This window comes from Pseudorasbora parva, chromosome 7, assembly GCF_024679245.1.
Source record: "Pseudorasbora parva isolate DD20220531a chromosome 7, ASM2467924v1, whole genome shotgun sequence".
Lineage (NCBI taxonomy): Eukaryota > Metazoa > Chordata > Actinopteri > Cypriniformes > Gobionidae > Pseudorasbora > Pseudorasbora parva.
In genome coordinates this window covers 43,552,029-43,566,422 of record NC_090178.1, presented here as the reverse complement: position 1 = coordinate 43,566,422, position 14,394 = coordinate 43,552,029, and the positions used below count along the sequence as shown (strand labels likewise).

At 39.1% G+C, this 14,394-nt stretch overlaps 2 protein-coding genes across 4 annotated transcripts in view; both read right to left on the bottom strand.

Moving 5' to 3' along the window:
- Positions 1 to 2,370, bottom strand: part of si:dkey-283b15.2 (neuronal pentraxin-2) — a 36,869-nt gene extending 34,499 nt beyond the window's left edge. Inside the window, exons 1-2 of one of the 2 annotated variants that reach the window (XM_067449276.1) lie at positions 1,049 to 2,370; positions 474 to 592 (exon numbers count right to left, since the gene is read on the bottom strand). The gene's annotated coding sequence lies outside the window, so the exon portion shown is untranslated. Of the gene's footprint in view, positions 1 to 473; positions 617 to 1,048 lie in introns of those variants that run through there. The other variant, XM_067449278.1, reaches the window with a different exon arrangement.
- Positions 2,371 to 9,113: 6,743 nt separating this feature from the next.
- Positions 9,114 to 10,523, bottom strand: LOC137083383 (uncharacterized). Of its 2 annotated transcripts, XM_067449279.1 has the most exons (3): positions 9,764 to 10,523; positions 9,554 to 9,648; positions 9,114 to 9,398 (listed from the first exon to the last, which is right to left on the bottom strand). In XM_067449279.1, the coding sequence occupies exons 1-3, from the start codon at positions 10,521 to 10,523 to the stop codon at positions 9,114 to 9,116; spliced, it is 1,140 nt and encodes a 379-aa protein (XP_067305380.1). The 2 variants fall into 2 exon arrangements, with proteins under 2 accessions (XP_067305380.1, XP_067305381.1); XM_067449280.1 differs by lacking the exon at positions 9,114 to 9,398 and having other exon boundaries at positions 9,548 to 9,648.
- Between the last annotated feature and the right edge of the window lie 3,871 nt (positions 10,524 to 14,394).

Genomic DNA, 14,394 nt, shown 5'->3' with positions numbered 1-14,394 from the left:
GTATTGATGTTCCCTTATCCCCTACGCCCTCTAAACTGAACATGTTTGTCCCCTTCGAATAGTGAAAAGTTCACTTACACTCAGGGAGTATGGAGCAGTGAGCACTACATAGAGAGCCTGTCGAATGGAACGCAGCCCCATTCATTCACACACACACACACACACACACACACACACACACACACACACGCACACACGTAAGGTTTTTATGAATTGTGGGAACTTACCATATAGGTGTAATGGATTTTACACTGTACAAACTAAAATGTTTACCCCCTATGCTGCCCCTGCCCCTAACCCTACCAAGTACACTCACTCACACAAATATTTATATTAATGTGCATGCGCATGGTGCTTTTATCTGTAATTGCATCTATTGCATCTTTTTTCATCACGCATTAATCTTTTTCTGAGGTTTTTTCTCTACCAACTCTCCGGGTTTCTTTCATCTCTCGCTCTGCCTCATTTCTTACTTTGAAACATGTTTAGTTCAGGATCAGGGCTTAAAACCAGTCGTGTAGGAGGATCTTTTCCAGATCGATCCGCTTGGCCGGATCGCTTTGCATGCATGCGGAGATCAGATCTTGGCACTCTGTGAAGAAAGAGAGGGGAGAGATGTCTGGTTAGTACTGTAAGCTTTATACTTTGTGCAACTGATCACATTATTTTACAGTTTTTTCAATAGCTTAAGCACAATTTTGAAAACAGGGCCCGGTTTGTCAAAACACTACACACATTTACATTGTGGACACACACACACACACACACACACACACACACACACACACACACACACACACACACACACACACATAATGGTTGTATCAGTAGACATTCACGCGAATAGCTCAAGATGCGTACAGATAACACGCCACCTGGCTTTAGAAAGTGGTGTGTATGTTTAAACAAAGTCATGTTGTGCAAATAGTGCAAAGCTGACAATGTGCCTACAGTTGTGCAAATGTAGCTTTGTGTTTTGCTCCTTGAGTGTAAGGTTTTGCTAATTATGAAAAAGTTTAATTTTAGTGTGTAAGCAAACTGCTCTCACCTTTGGAGATCTCTTCCGTGTACCAGGGCTCCTTTAGGATCTCGGCGAGCTGCTTCGGCGTGCGAGGATACTTACCTGACAGCATCTTGAACAACACCACGCCGAGGCCATACACCGTTGCAGGCTTGCCATAGAACTTCCCATTGTTGACACTCTCAGGGGGAGCAAACACCTTTGTGCCTGGAAGAAAGATGAAGATTTAGTGCATGGCAATGCATTTTGTCTAGCCTGACGTGGTCATACTCAGTTCTAGTCAGAGCATGAGTCTGATGCTGCTCCATTGGGCTGTGATTATGGGGCGCGTTTCAACCGAACCAGGAAAGACCTCAATTGGATAGACCTACAACCAATCAGAGCAACGGAGCGACGCATTACGCTAGTTGTCAAATGTCAACAGAATTTAAACTCTGCCCAAGGGTTGTTTTCCATGTCCGCGGGTTGAAGCGACCTCAATTATGTGATATATAGACCCAGGAATGTAAATTTTAGCAGTAAACCTTGCCAAAAGAACAAACTTTACCCCCCAAACTTGGCAACTCTGTCTGTGCGCACTGGAATAACTAACGTTAGAAGAAAAAGATGAGTGTAAACGACCTTGGGCGGGGCTGAGTTCGACTGGCATCCAGGCTACATTTTGACAATGTATTTATTAGAGTGTAACTAATACTAATACATACCTCTGAATGTCGAGTAAGCAGACTTCTTCAAGCGCTTACTAGTGCCGAAGTCTATGAGCTTGACCTGCAGGGTGCTCTCGTTGATGAGCAGGTTCTCCAGCTTTATATCACCGTGGAGGATTCCTCGCTCACAGCATATCTTTGCTGCTGTGACCACCTGCCGCATTACAGCTCGTGCTGACGATTCCTCGATCCTTCCGCCGTGCTTGAGTAAAAACTGCCGCATATCCTGACCCGGCGTGGGCCGCTCTAGGACCAGTATGTACTCATCGGGCGTCTCGTACCAGTCGAGCAGCTTGATAATCTGGGGAACGCTGGGGCTTTTGCTCAGAAGAGCCATCATGGCGACCTCCTTTGGTAGGGATTTGCCAAACAGACCCTACAGGGGAGATAACAGTTACACGAAAGTGAGATCATTAGGGGACATGGTTAAGCGCTTGAAGAATTATGTCAAAGACTTTTAATTGAAATACTGGAAATAGTGACTGAAGTTACGGACACATTTACTGATGATCTGCAATTTTTCAGTCGTTTAACCCTCATCCTTCCCTAAAACTCAGTCAGTACATATAGAAAAAAAGTAAAAATGCTAAAACTTTACTAAAATCTGAATGCCTACTGAAGAAAAATAACTTTATAAAATAACAAAAGACCCAGCAGAATGACTAATTTGATCCATTTAAGGGACAGTTCACCAAAAAATGAAAAGTGCATCCAACATGTAGGTGTGTCTGTTTCTTCAGTAGAACACAAATGAAGATTTTTAACACACAACCTTTGCTGTGTGCCAGTCATAAATCATGTGAATGGGTAACAATTCTATGAGAGTAAAACAAACCAATATCATCCAACTGCGACCACAAATGGGCCTTTACTAAAGTGATAATTTTCGAATTCGGCATTCAAGAAAATTATTAATATTAATACAAAATAATTCACGAATCTGTTAGTCTTGACCGACTTTTTGCCTCAGCCAAATGCGGGCAGCACCCGATGATGGAGAAAGCAGCAGATCGAGCTGAGAGGAAAAGGGCAAAGAAAAAGAAAAGAAAGCACTCAAAGAAGAAGTAGCAAAACGTTGCCAACTTACCGACCTGTTCAGGGCTTCAAGTGCAGGTCAGTTTTATCTGTAATACTGTACTTTTTGTCTTTGTTAAATTAGTATTGAACTGCTAGCGAACGTTAGCGGTAGCACCCCTACCTCCGATGGCTAAGTTAAAGTATATTAATATTATTTAGTGTAAAGTTACATTAGTAATTTAGCAGACTAAAATTCACATTTATGATAATGATAGGTAAGTTAGCCTAGACGCTACTGGGAACAGGGAGGAGCAATAGTCCAGACATCAACAACAACAACAAAAAAAAACTTTTCCCATCACATATCACATCGGAAAAGTAACGTTATAATTTGAATAAAAATGAAGAAAATGTTCTAAAAGCATTTGGTGTTCGCATATCGCTTAAGTTTCCAGTCAACTCGCTCCATGTCCAATAAAAACAACCCACATAATCCGTCTTCTTCATGAAAAATCTTCCTTTAATCTTGATTTGTGAATAAATTAATCAAATGCAATAAAATAAATAGATATTATCTTAAATCCTAAATATCACAGATGCCGTAAAAAAACGTGCGAATCCCTTTCGCATTTCTTACAGTCGCAAGTCTTAAAGGTCCAGTGTACAATTTTAACATGCAACATATTTCAATGTAAAATTAGAGAATAATTAGTACACACAAATAAATAAAGTGTACAACCTAAACACAAATACTTAAAGACTGAAATGCACCACATAATTTTGCAATATTTGTCAGTGAAAATAATTAGGGATAGGTGTCCCATTAGGCTGCATCCATTTAATAATTTGAATAAATATAATCATTTACACGTATTATTATTGAATCCTGTTAATGTACTGAGGTGCAAAGTTCGAAGTTTGATTGCAAAGATAGATATGATTCGTATTTGGGCACACTCTACTGAAGCTGATGTAATTGTTTTATCAGAAACTTGGCTAAGCAAATCTGTTTTGAATGAGGATATCAGTATTAATGGTTACCATGTATATAGAACTGATCGTCCAAGGAGGGGTGGGGGTGTTGCAGTATATATTAAAAATAAGTTTCGTGTAAATATGCTTCTCTCTAAATCAGTGAGTAAGCAATTCGAATTTTTAGCTCTTGATCTTGAGGTCTCCAGTAATCTCCACATTACTGTAGTTGGTTGCTATAGGACACCATCAGCCGTCAGGGATGCTTTGCCTTCTTTAATGCAGCTTTTATTAGGACTAAATCAGAACGAAATAGTAGTTATTGGAGATCTAAATTGGAACTGGTTACATCCAGTATCTGATGATTTTAAAGCTTACTGTAACTCGCTAAATCTCTTTCAGCTCGTTGACAGTCCCACTAGACCGAACCTGAAATGTCCAGATAAATCATCTTTAATTGATCTTATCCTAACCAACGTTCCTCACAAATACTCTGCAGCTTCTGTTTTTGCAAACGACATTAGTGACCACTGTGTTGTTGCCACGGTCAGAAACACAAAAATTCCCAAAAATAAACCACGTGTCATTATTAAGCGCGACATAAAACATTTTTCAATACAAGGGTTTTAATATGACCTGTTTTATTTTGATTGGGATAAAATTTATCTTATTGCAGATGTTGATAATGCTTGGAAATTTTTTCATGACGGTTTTAAAGAAATTGTTGACAATCATGCTCCACTCAGGAAATTTAGAGTAAAAGGCCGAAACAATGCATGGTTCACTGTAGATTTAGCCAACTCTCTTCATGAGCGTGATAAGGCCTGGGCAAAAGCCAGGAAAACAAGCTTGGATTCTGATTGGCTGCTCTTCAGGAGACTGCGCAATTTATGCACCGTGGCTATCAGAAAGGCCAAAGCTGACCACTTTCTTATAGATACTTCGAATAATTTAAATAACCCCTTAAAATTCTGGAAGACGATCAAATCCTTAGCTGGAAACAAAACAGGCATTGAGCTGCCACCATGTATTCTTAAGGACTCACATAAATTATCCGATAAGGCTGAGATGCTTGACTGTTTTAATGAGCATTTCATTGCCTCTGGTTCATTATTTGATTCACTCAACATTTCACATCAGAATCATCCTAAAGGAAATTCTCATGGTCATTCTGGAGTCAGTCATTCTTTTAGTTTTAAGCCATTTTCAGTTTCGGAAGTACATAGAGCACTCACACTTTTAGACATTAGAAAATCGCCTGGTCCTGATAACTTGGAGCCTTATTTTCTACAGTTAGCATCTGATTTTATTGCACCGCCTTTGACTTATCTTTTTAATCTTTCTCTGGACACGAATGAAATTCCACTTATATGGAAATCTGCATTTGTACTTCCTCTGTTAAAAGGAGGCGATCCGACTGATTTAAATAATTACAGACCCATCTCGAAACTGTCTGTTCTGGCCAAGGTTATGGAAACTCTGGTAAACGAACAATTGAAAGAGTTTCTAACTATTAACAATATTCTGTCTAATTTTCAATCAGGTTTTCGTCAAAAACACAGCACAACTACAGCAGCCCTAAAAGTAGTAAATGATTTTATTGACTGTTTTGATAAAAAACAACATTGTGCAGCTCTTTTCATTGACCTATCGAAGGCTTTTGATACTGTGGATCATGCAATATTAAAACAAAGACTCCTCAGTGTCGGGTTGTCAGGAAAAACTGTTTGCTGGTTTGAAAACTATCTATCTGGTAGATCCCAGTGTGTACAGGTAGATGGTTTAACCTCCAGCCCTCTTAGTATAACCAAGGGTGTGCCCCAGGGGTCAGTGCTGGGACCACTTTTATTTATTTTATATATCAACAATCTGGATCAAAATGTCTCCAACGCAAATTTTCATTTCTATGCCGATGATACTGTGATATACTGCTCTGCATCAACTCCAAACCAAGCTCTTTGTCGCCTTCAACTTGCTTTTGATACTGTACAACGTACCTTATTCGATTTAAAGCTTGTTTTGAATAACGACAAAACAAAACTTATGTTGTTCTCAAATGCAAAATCAAAGTCACAGAACCTTTTACCCATCACTACTTCTCAGGGCTCCGAGATTGAGTCTGTCTCTAAATTCAAGTATCTTGGTATCCTAATTGATGATTCACTCTCTTTTAAACCTCATATTCAACAGTTGGTAAAAAAACTAAAGCTGAAATTGGGTTTTTATTTTAGAAACAAGTCATGTTTTTCCTTTGAGTCAAAAAGGAGGCTTGTTGCTGCCACTTTCTTGTCAGTGCTAGACTATGGCGATGTTATATACATGAATGCTTCCATCACAAGCTTGAAACTGTTGGATTCTGTTTATCATGGAGCTCTTACGCCCGTTTCACACATACTCCGTCTGCAGTGCGTGTGCGTTGCGTATTTTTTTCCGTACCCATGTTAACGGATGGCAGCTTTCACACTGCACACGGATGCGGTCCGTCAGTCCGTTCCAGGAGCGGTGCGTCTGCAGCAGTACACGGATCGTTTTCGTACCGAGTCTATTTTTTGCTGCGCTGCGCTGCGTTGCATTGCTGCATTAAAGTGATAGAACATTGTTCGCATTAAAATAAACATGTACTGACGCGAAAATCTAGTAATTTCAACATGGATGCATATCATTTAAAATATACTCTTGTTTCAAAGTCAACACATGGCTTTTTTCTCAAGTAAAGCAACAAAACGACACCTTACCTGGCATTTAGGTAAAAAATGTGCCATAATGGAGAGCACTCGTACTTTCTTGGAGGTGAAATGCAAAGTTATTTTTGACCTGCAGGATTTCTTTTCAAAGGGTTTAAAAACGAAAGAAAAGACGAGAGTCGGCTGTTTTTGAATAGCCTATTCTAAGTTTCTAATTTAAAATGTTTATGATTTTAGGCTATAACCTATGTTTAAATGTTTTGCCTTTTGTGTGAGCTAAATCTAAAGTATATTAATATATAAATATGAATTAATGAATGGAAAAAATGTTGTTTAAATGTAGGCTTGTAGCCTACGTTAACCTGTCTACTCAGAAAGATTAAACAAAGAGAATTGCAATTCTGATGAGCCAAGATCAGTAACAACTTCTGGATTTTAAATAAAAAAATCATTAATAAATACTGTGTTTGTGGTATGTAAAAGCGGATCAGTTGCGGACTGCAAACGCAGCATATGTGAAAGGACTACAGGGTGTGGAGCACGCACTGCAGACGGAGTATGTGTGAAACAGGCGTTAGGTTTATCACAAACTTTAGAGCACTTACTCATCACTGTTCTTTGTATGATCGGGTTGGTTGGTCTGCATTGTCCACCCGTAGACTTAATCATTGGTACATTTTTATCTACAAGGCAATTCTTGGTCTGCTTCCCCCATACCTCCAATCTTACATCAAAAAGAAAGGTACAGGAAGATATTGTCTTCGTTCTGAGGACTTATTTTTATTATCTGTCCCTCAAGTCCGGACAGAATTGGGAAAAGGGGCTTTTAAGTATGCGGCACCCTGCACTTGGAATCAGCTGCAAAATGTGCTGAATCTTAAGGAGCCGGTTTCATTGGTTGCTTTTAAATTACTTTTAAAAAACATGGAAGCTACACATACTGGCTGTAGATGTTATGACTGACCCAATTATGACGGAAGATCATTGCCGTTGTTTATCGTTTGCGATAATATGTGAAATTCTGATTTCTTATGACTTTATAATTATTTATTACTTGTACAAATTGTTATATGTTGATGTCATATGTTATATGTTTTTATGTCTGAAACCTTGTTAAATGTGCTGCTGCCTCTCTTGGGCAGGACACTCTTGGAAAAGAGATTTTTAATCTCAATGAGTCTTTTCTGGTTAAATAAAGGTATAAAAAAAAAAAAAAAAAAAAAAAACAAATATTATGTATCTGTCAAAAAGTATAAATTGCATGTTATTACTATTTACACATATTGCAAAGAACTTCTACTTTTATATGGTGTAAATATAATCTATTTTCACTTAACGTTAAGCTATTTAACTTTGTAAATAGTATCTACAGCTTTTTTATTTTGGGAACAAGGGGGCTCATCAGGAGGGCCAGGAGCTTGTGCATTGGCCTGGATCTTGTGCTATGCCCCTGTAGATACTGTCAAAATATAGTTTATTATTGAATACATTTTGACATTTATTTAGAAAATAATGGGTGCGTCTCAATCAGCTAACTAGTTTAGTAGGCAGGGCACTGATCAGGGAATTAGTCTGTGGGATGACTACTGAACTAGGGAGCTGACTGAGACGCACCCTATGTCTGCCCATTTGTGAGGCTTAAAACTCCCCCCCCCCTAATCCCTACGTTATGGGGACAAAATGTCCCCAAAAAGATGGCAATATCCGAAATCCTTGGTCTTGTGGGGACATTTTTAGGTCCCCATGAGGAAAACATCTTATAAATCACACAGAAGGAGTTTTTTTGAGAAAGTAAAAATTCAGAATGTTTCCTGTGATGGGTAGGTTTAGGGGCAGGGGCAGTGTAGGGGGATAGGATGTACAGTTTGTCCAGTATGAAATCCATTACGCCTATGGAAAGTCCCCATAAAACATGGAAACACGACGTGTGTGTGTATGTGTGTGTATGTGTATGTGTGTGTGCACAATATAAATGGATTTTATAAACGTACTAAATTATGTTTAGTTTTTTTTTAAATGTAAAAATGCACAATGTTTATTGTGATGGGTAGGTTTAGGGATCAGGGTTGGGTGTAGGCAATCGTTATATATATATATATATATATATATATATATATATATATATATATATATATATATATATATATATATATATATATATATATATATATAGAATCCTTATTCCTCATGATCTCGCCAGTTTTGACCTTACCAGACAGATGTAATTATAGCGGATGGAAAAACTAGATGAGATTCGTCTGGATATGAGGTAAAAAAATAACATAAATACTGTTGGGTTTCTCACAGAAACTGATCGGTTCGTGTCTTAATAAATCAGTGTGTCGTGAGGAGCAGCAGGGTTTTTGTGCACGTTGTCTAAGCATGTGTTTTTGTTTTTTGTTTTTGCTCTCATAGAATTGTTACCCATTCACATGATTATATGACTGGCACACAGCAACGGTTGGAGTTACAAATCTTAACAAGACACCTACACGTTTGATGCACTGGGGGTAAGCAGATATACATCAAATTATAATTTTTGGGTGAACTAACCCTTTAATTATATAAGGCCATCAAGAGTCGTGAAATATCATGTTATATCATTATTTTCCACAAGAGGCCGGCAGAGACACCCAATGTGAGAGATTATGAGCTGAATTAAAGTTAATTAGAGTTATTTTGAATTGAAGTTGAAAGAATGTGCTTAAATAATTATTCATTGATAAAGTCTAGTAATTTAAAGGTGAATAAAATACAAAATAACAACAACAAAAAACTCCCAAAGAAATGCATTTCTGGACAAAAAGAAAGGAAGTATAATTTTAGGGTGAGGGAAGGATGAGGGTTATGGGAAAGAAACTGTTGACAATTTTGCATGCAATTTTCTTTCCATACATATCCTATTGCTAATGCGAATGCATACTCTGAGAGGAGCGGTCCACTTACATTACGGACATTTCCCTCACATCCCGTCTTTTCCACATATTTGAGCGCCACCTGTTCTCCGAGGAAAGGGGGGAAAAAAAGAAAGAATGTTTTTGTTAGAATGAGTTAGAGTGGATGAATTATCTGTGCAGAGGTCACATGAGTCCAGTCATGAACCGGATGGAACTGTTAATGAATTTAAATGACAAGAGAGCCCAAAATCAAACCTTTCGTGAATCGGACAATCGGATTCCTTCAAAGACTTGTCCGTATGATCCTCGGCCCAGCAGTTTCAAACATTCATAATGCTGCAGGATGTCATCTGTTAATAAAGAAAAGAGATGGTAAATTTACAATCATGCTGATTAAAGATTAGAATTTCTAGTAAAAGTGCTTCTGTTTGCACATTTTATGTCATATGATAGTATTAAACTGACCTGTCTTTCCCTTTAGACTTAAATTGATAACTTCTTCCTCATTGGTCCAAGCAGTGTCGTCCGCTGGCGAGGCGGAGAGTGTGTTCTCCTCACTGTTGTTGTTCCTGTGTGTGCTGGTGGACGCTCGCTCTGGCCCGGGATTTTCTTTGTCTTTCTTTTCCTCGGGCTTAGGTGTGAGGGAGGACACACAGGTGACCCAGCTGTCCTGCTCAGCCTTGTCCACTGATAGGTCAATGTCTTCATTAGTCGTGTGGAACGACACACACCTGAGCTCTAAAGCCTTCTTGGTGTCGCTGGCATGACCAGATTCACCATCTGAGCATCTCTCAGGCTTTTGGATGGCATCTTTTGTGCTCTGACTCTCCTGGACATCGATGGTCTCAAGCTGTTGGTCACTGTCATTTCTGCTCTGACTCTGCTGACCATCGATTGTCTCAGGTTGTTGTTTTTCATAATTGGTGCACTGACTCTGTTGACCACCAATTGTCGACAGAGACACAAAAACAATTTTACCACGAGGCAACTGCTGGATGATCTCAGGCTGTTGGTTTTCAACGTTTGCACAATGACTCTGTTCATCATTTGTGCACTGACTCTCTTGGCCATCAATGGACGCTTTCTTAGATGTCCAAGAAGAAGTCCATCTAAAGAACCTGCCTTTCTTCTTCTTCTTTGCTTTCTCTTGGGCAGGCTTTGCTGAGATACACGCATCTTGAGCATTTTGCTCTACTACGTAACTATGAGATCTGCACTGGCCCATTTCTCCAGGTTTCTCTCTGACAATCTGCTATGAACTTTTATCACAATTTGACTGAATGCAATAGCAAAAATCAGGTGATATAACAGATCAAGAGATATAAAGCTCTATTAAAAGCACTAGTCAAACGTATTGAAGAAACCAGCTGAACTTCACCACAACCTGAGCGGAACTTATACTCGCACTGTGATGTCACAGACAGTGATCCGTCGAGGCCGGTTGCCATGGATATTTGTGAATGTTTTTGTTAGATAACTGGCTGCAGATCTTTAGAAACTTAAGATGGTCGCACACCGGACGAGAACACAGTTTTAACACACATTTACCTATTTTTATATTAAATGTACATTATAATTTTCTCAAATCATCATTAATGTAGGCCTACATACTGGCTTTACCCTGTGCTGCAAAACATCTTTACATTTACAGTTTAACTGCTTGAATAAAGCACAAACATAGACACACAGACCTACCGGTTTATTTATTATATTTGTATAGGTCTATAAAATAAATAAACCGGCAGGTCTGTGACGCCGTTGACGTCACGCAGCCTAAGCGCCGCCATTTTGGCAGTCAGTCAGGGGAGCGCTAGAGCGGCTGTTGCATTGGTCTAGAGCATAATTTAAAACCAGAGTGTTTAAACCTTACTATTTCAACATGATGGACAGCTTATGTGCTCCAGGATGCCAGAACAAGTGGGAGAAAGAAAATTGGAAATAATTTTAGCAAGTTGTTGAATGCCGTGAATTTCTATTTATTCTTCATTCTTAACTAACGTTACTTTTGCCTCACGTAAATAATGATAAAAAAATATCCCAATACTTAATCATGAATAACATAAGTGCTTGTATGTATAACATCAAGAAAGGCTATTTGAGACTCAGTTAAAGCAGCACTTGGCTACTTTTGCTCTTGGGGTCCCCCTACAGTTTGGAAAAAATAATGTCCTCAACTACTGTCGTAAGCTCTGTCATCCTACAACAGGGGATGCCATCGCGCGTGCATTTGTTGGCATGACAACCCTGATAGCCCTGAACTGGGGATGCGCGGGTCGTCTCATAACCCGCGGACCCCGTATGTCTATTTAATGGTCGCGGGTGCGCGGCGGGTTGTAAAAATATATACAGTGGTGCGGTGCAGGCCAAAAAACTTCATAAAAGTGGCGCCGCGGGTCGGTGCAGCACTAACAGTTCCCCTGAACACTGCAAGAGGAGTTCAGAATTCTTCTGGCGTCGCGTGTGAAATGTCTTCATCCCAGGTAACGTTACAGTCAGTGGCATGTTTCAGCATGTCATATGAATATCATTTCATGGGTTTTATTTTTTTCAAATGCCAAATAATCACGATGCTCACGTTTACAAGCCAGCGTCATTATAGTAGTCTATTGGTTACCGTTTTACAGAATCTATATGATACTTCAGTTCAATGTTTGAGTGGTAGCTCACCGTAACAAGCATGTCAGCATCGGTCGGGCACGCCTCCTTCAGCTCACGCCGACGAGCAAACGCTGGTCACATGCTGATCCTCGTCCTGCCTTTAATCCCATCACTTTTTCGTTTCCTCTTATTGCTTTCCTCCAACAAAACCTTTTCTTTCTTATTTGTCTGTGCTGCTTCGGACATGACTATATTATCCGACGAACAAAGTTGGGCTCGCACGTCCGAATTTAAGGAAGTATGGGTGTTGGTGGAAGTGACGTATATGCCGTAAAGCAGTCGATTTTAGTAGTTCTTTTTGTTCTCGGGTTACTACCCGAAACCTGAAGTTTAAAAGTACGATTAAAAACGATACAGACCCCGTCAAGCTATGGCAGACGTGTCATTCAACCTATTGTAAGTCGATTTATCATCACAAGAGTCTTAAAAAATATAGATTATGAAAGTTGAAACGTTACCTAGTGCTGCTTTAAGGATCAATAAATAAATTCTTAAGAAAAAAAAGAAATGACATTGATTGAGTATGACTGATTTTATTTTACATACACAACACGGACAGCGGCGCGCTGTTTTGGTTCGTGTTAAACTAACATAACGTTAATCTATTCACATTTCTATCATGTAGCCTAAAGCAAGAGCGTGCTGCAGTTCAGTCTGCCAGTAGGCTATAGTTAGGGTAGACCAGGTACAGCTACATAGGCTACACCTCAAATAAGTTGCGTGCGCAACAAGTCTTTTTTCTTTCTTTTCTCAGTGCCCTGACCTCTGAACTAGGAGCTGATGGAGACGAACCGTTATATTTTGAAACATTTCTTCTTTTAAAAGCTTCACGGATTGTCACAATGTGAAACGCGGAGTGTGAGAAGGCCTACTGGCTGAGGCGTCTCAACAACAGCTCAACTCTCGAGTCGTGACCAATCTGTCCTTTGATAGTGACTTGATTTTAATACTTTCTGTAGGCCTAATTCAAAATCTGAAATATAAAGTTTCAATAAAATGCAGGACGTGGAGCCGCTGCTTCAATAATAATAATAATAATAATAATACCTTTTATTTAAAGGCGCCTTTCAGGACACTCAAGGACACCGTACAGACAAGATATAAAAGGTAATAAAATATAAAGCAAACAAAACACAAATTACACATGAATCAATCAATCAATTATATCATTAAAATCTAATCTAAACAGAGATTCGTTTTTATCTGAACTTTAAATTGGGAAATTGAATCCGACTGTCGAATGAGTAATGGTAGAGAGTTCCATAACTTGGGAGCTGCACGACTAAAACCCCTACCACCAAAAGAGCTCAGCTTGAAATTTGGAACAGACAATAGTTCTGCCTTAGATGATCTCGGAGAACGAGCAAGAGTATACAGATGAAGAAGGTCCGAAAGATAATCAGGTGCCAAATTATTTAGAGCTTTATATGTAAGGAGTATAATTTTGTAATGTACGTGGTAACGGACAGGAAGCCAGTGCAATTGAAAAAGAATAGGAGTGATATGATCAGAGATACGTGAGTGGGTAACAATCCTTAGCTGCTGAATTCTGAATTAACTGCAATCTGTGAAGATGTTTTTCAGGAATACCACATAAAAGAGAATTACAATAATCAATCCGGGATGTAACCAAGGCATGAATAAGTACTTCTGTGTTGTGTTGAGAAAGTGAAGAACGGAGTCTAGTAATGTTAGGTATATGAAAAAATGCAATGCGTGAGATATTATTAATATGTGAACCAAAAGAAAGTAAACCAAGTATAACCTCCCAGGCTTTTCACTTGGGTGGAGAAGTTAACCAGACAGTTATCAATAGCCAGATTGAAGGATTGTGCTTTGGATGGAACAGATTTAGTACCAACAAGAAGGGCCTCCGTTTTGTTGGTATTTAACTTAAAAAAATTATTAGTCATCCAGATGTTCACATCCTGCAAGCATTTAGTAAGATTAGAGGGGGAATGGAAATCGTCAGGCCTTGTAGAGACATAAACTTGTGTGTCATCAGCATAAAAATGGAAATGAATACCATAGGATCGAAAAATGTGACCAAGTGGTAAAATATATATAATAAATAAAGGCGGACCCAACACTGACCCCTGAGGAACACCATGAATGACTGAGACAGGCTCTGAATGCGCTCTCTTAATCTGAACAAACTGTTTTCTGTCACCTAAATAAGAAATGAACCAAAGTAGTACATTATCAGCTATACCAATGCTAGCCAATCGTTCCAGTAATACAGTTAAATAGCATCTGAGCATTATTCCTGATATTTAAAGTTACCCTTATGCAACTTTCCGTCCACTGGAGGGCGCCTATTCAAAACAAAGGCTTGGTTTGATGTCGCCAAGTGTGAGCGCAGTATCTTGGGAAATGTGGTCAACCGGTGGAAAATAGGACTTGGGCAGAAATCATGTTCATGGATGCGGTTATTAATG

Bases quoted from the DNA above. Each gene is read 5' to 3' on its own strand.
- LOC137083383 (XM_067449279.1), bottom strand. From the start codon at position 10,523: ATGGGCCAGTGCAGATCTCATAGTTACGTAGTAGAGCAAAATGCTCAA. The intron at 9,649-9,763 runs GTCAGTTTAATA...CTTTATTAACAG, and splicing joins AAGTCTAAAGGGAAAGACAG to ATGACATCCTGCAGCATTAT. The intron at 9,399-9,553 runs GTTTGATTTTGG...CTCGGAGAACAG, and splicing joins GATTGTCCGATTCACGAAAG to GTGGCGCTCAAATATGTGGA.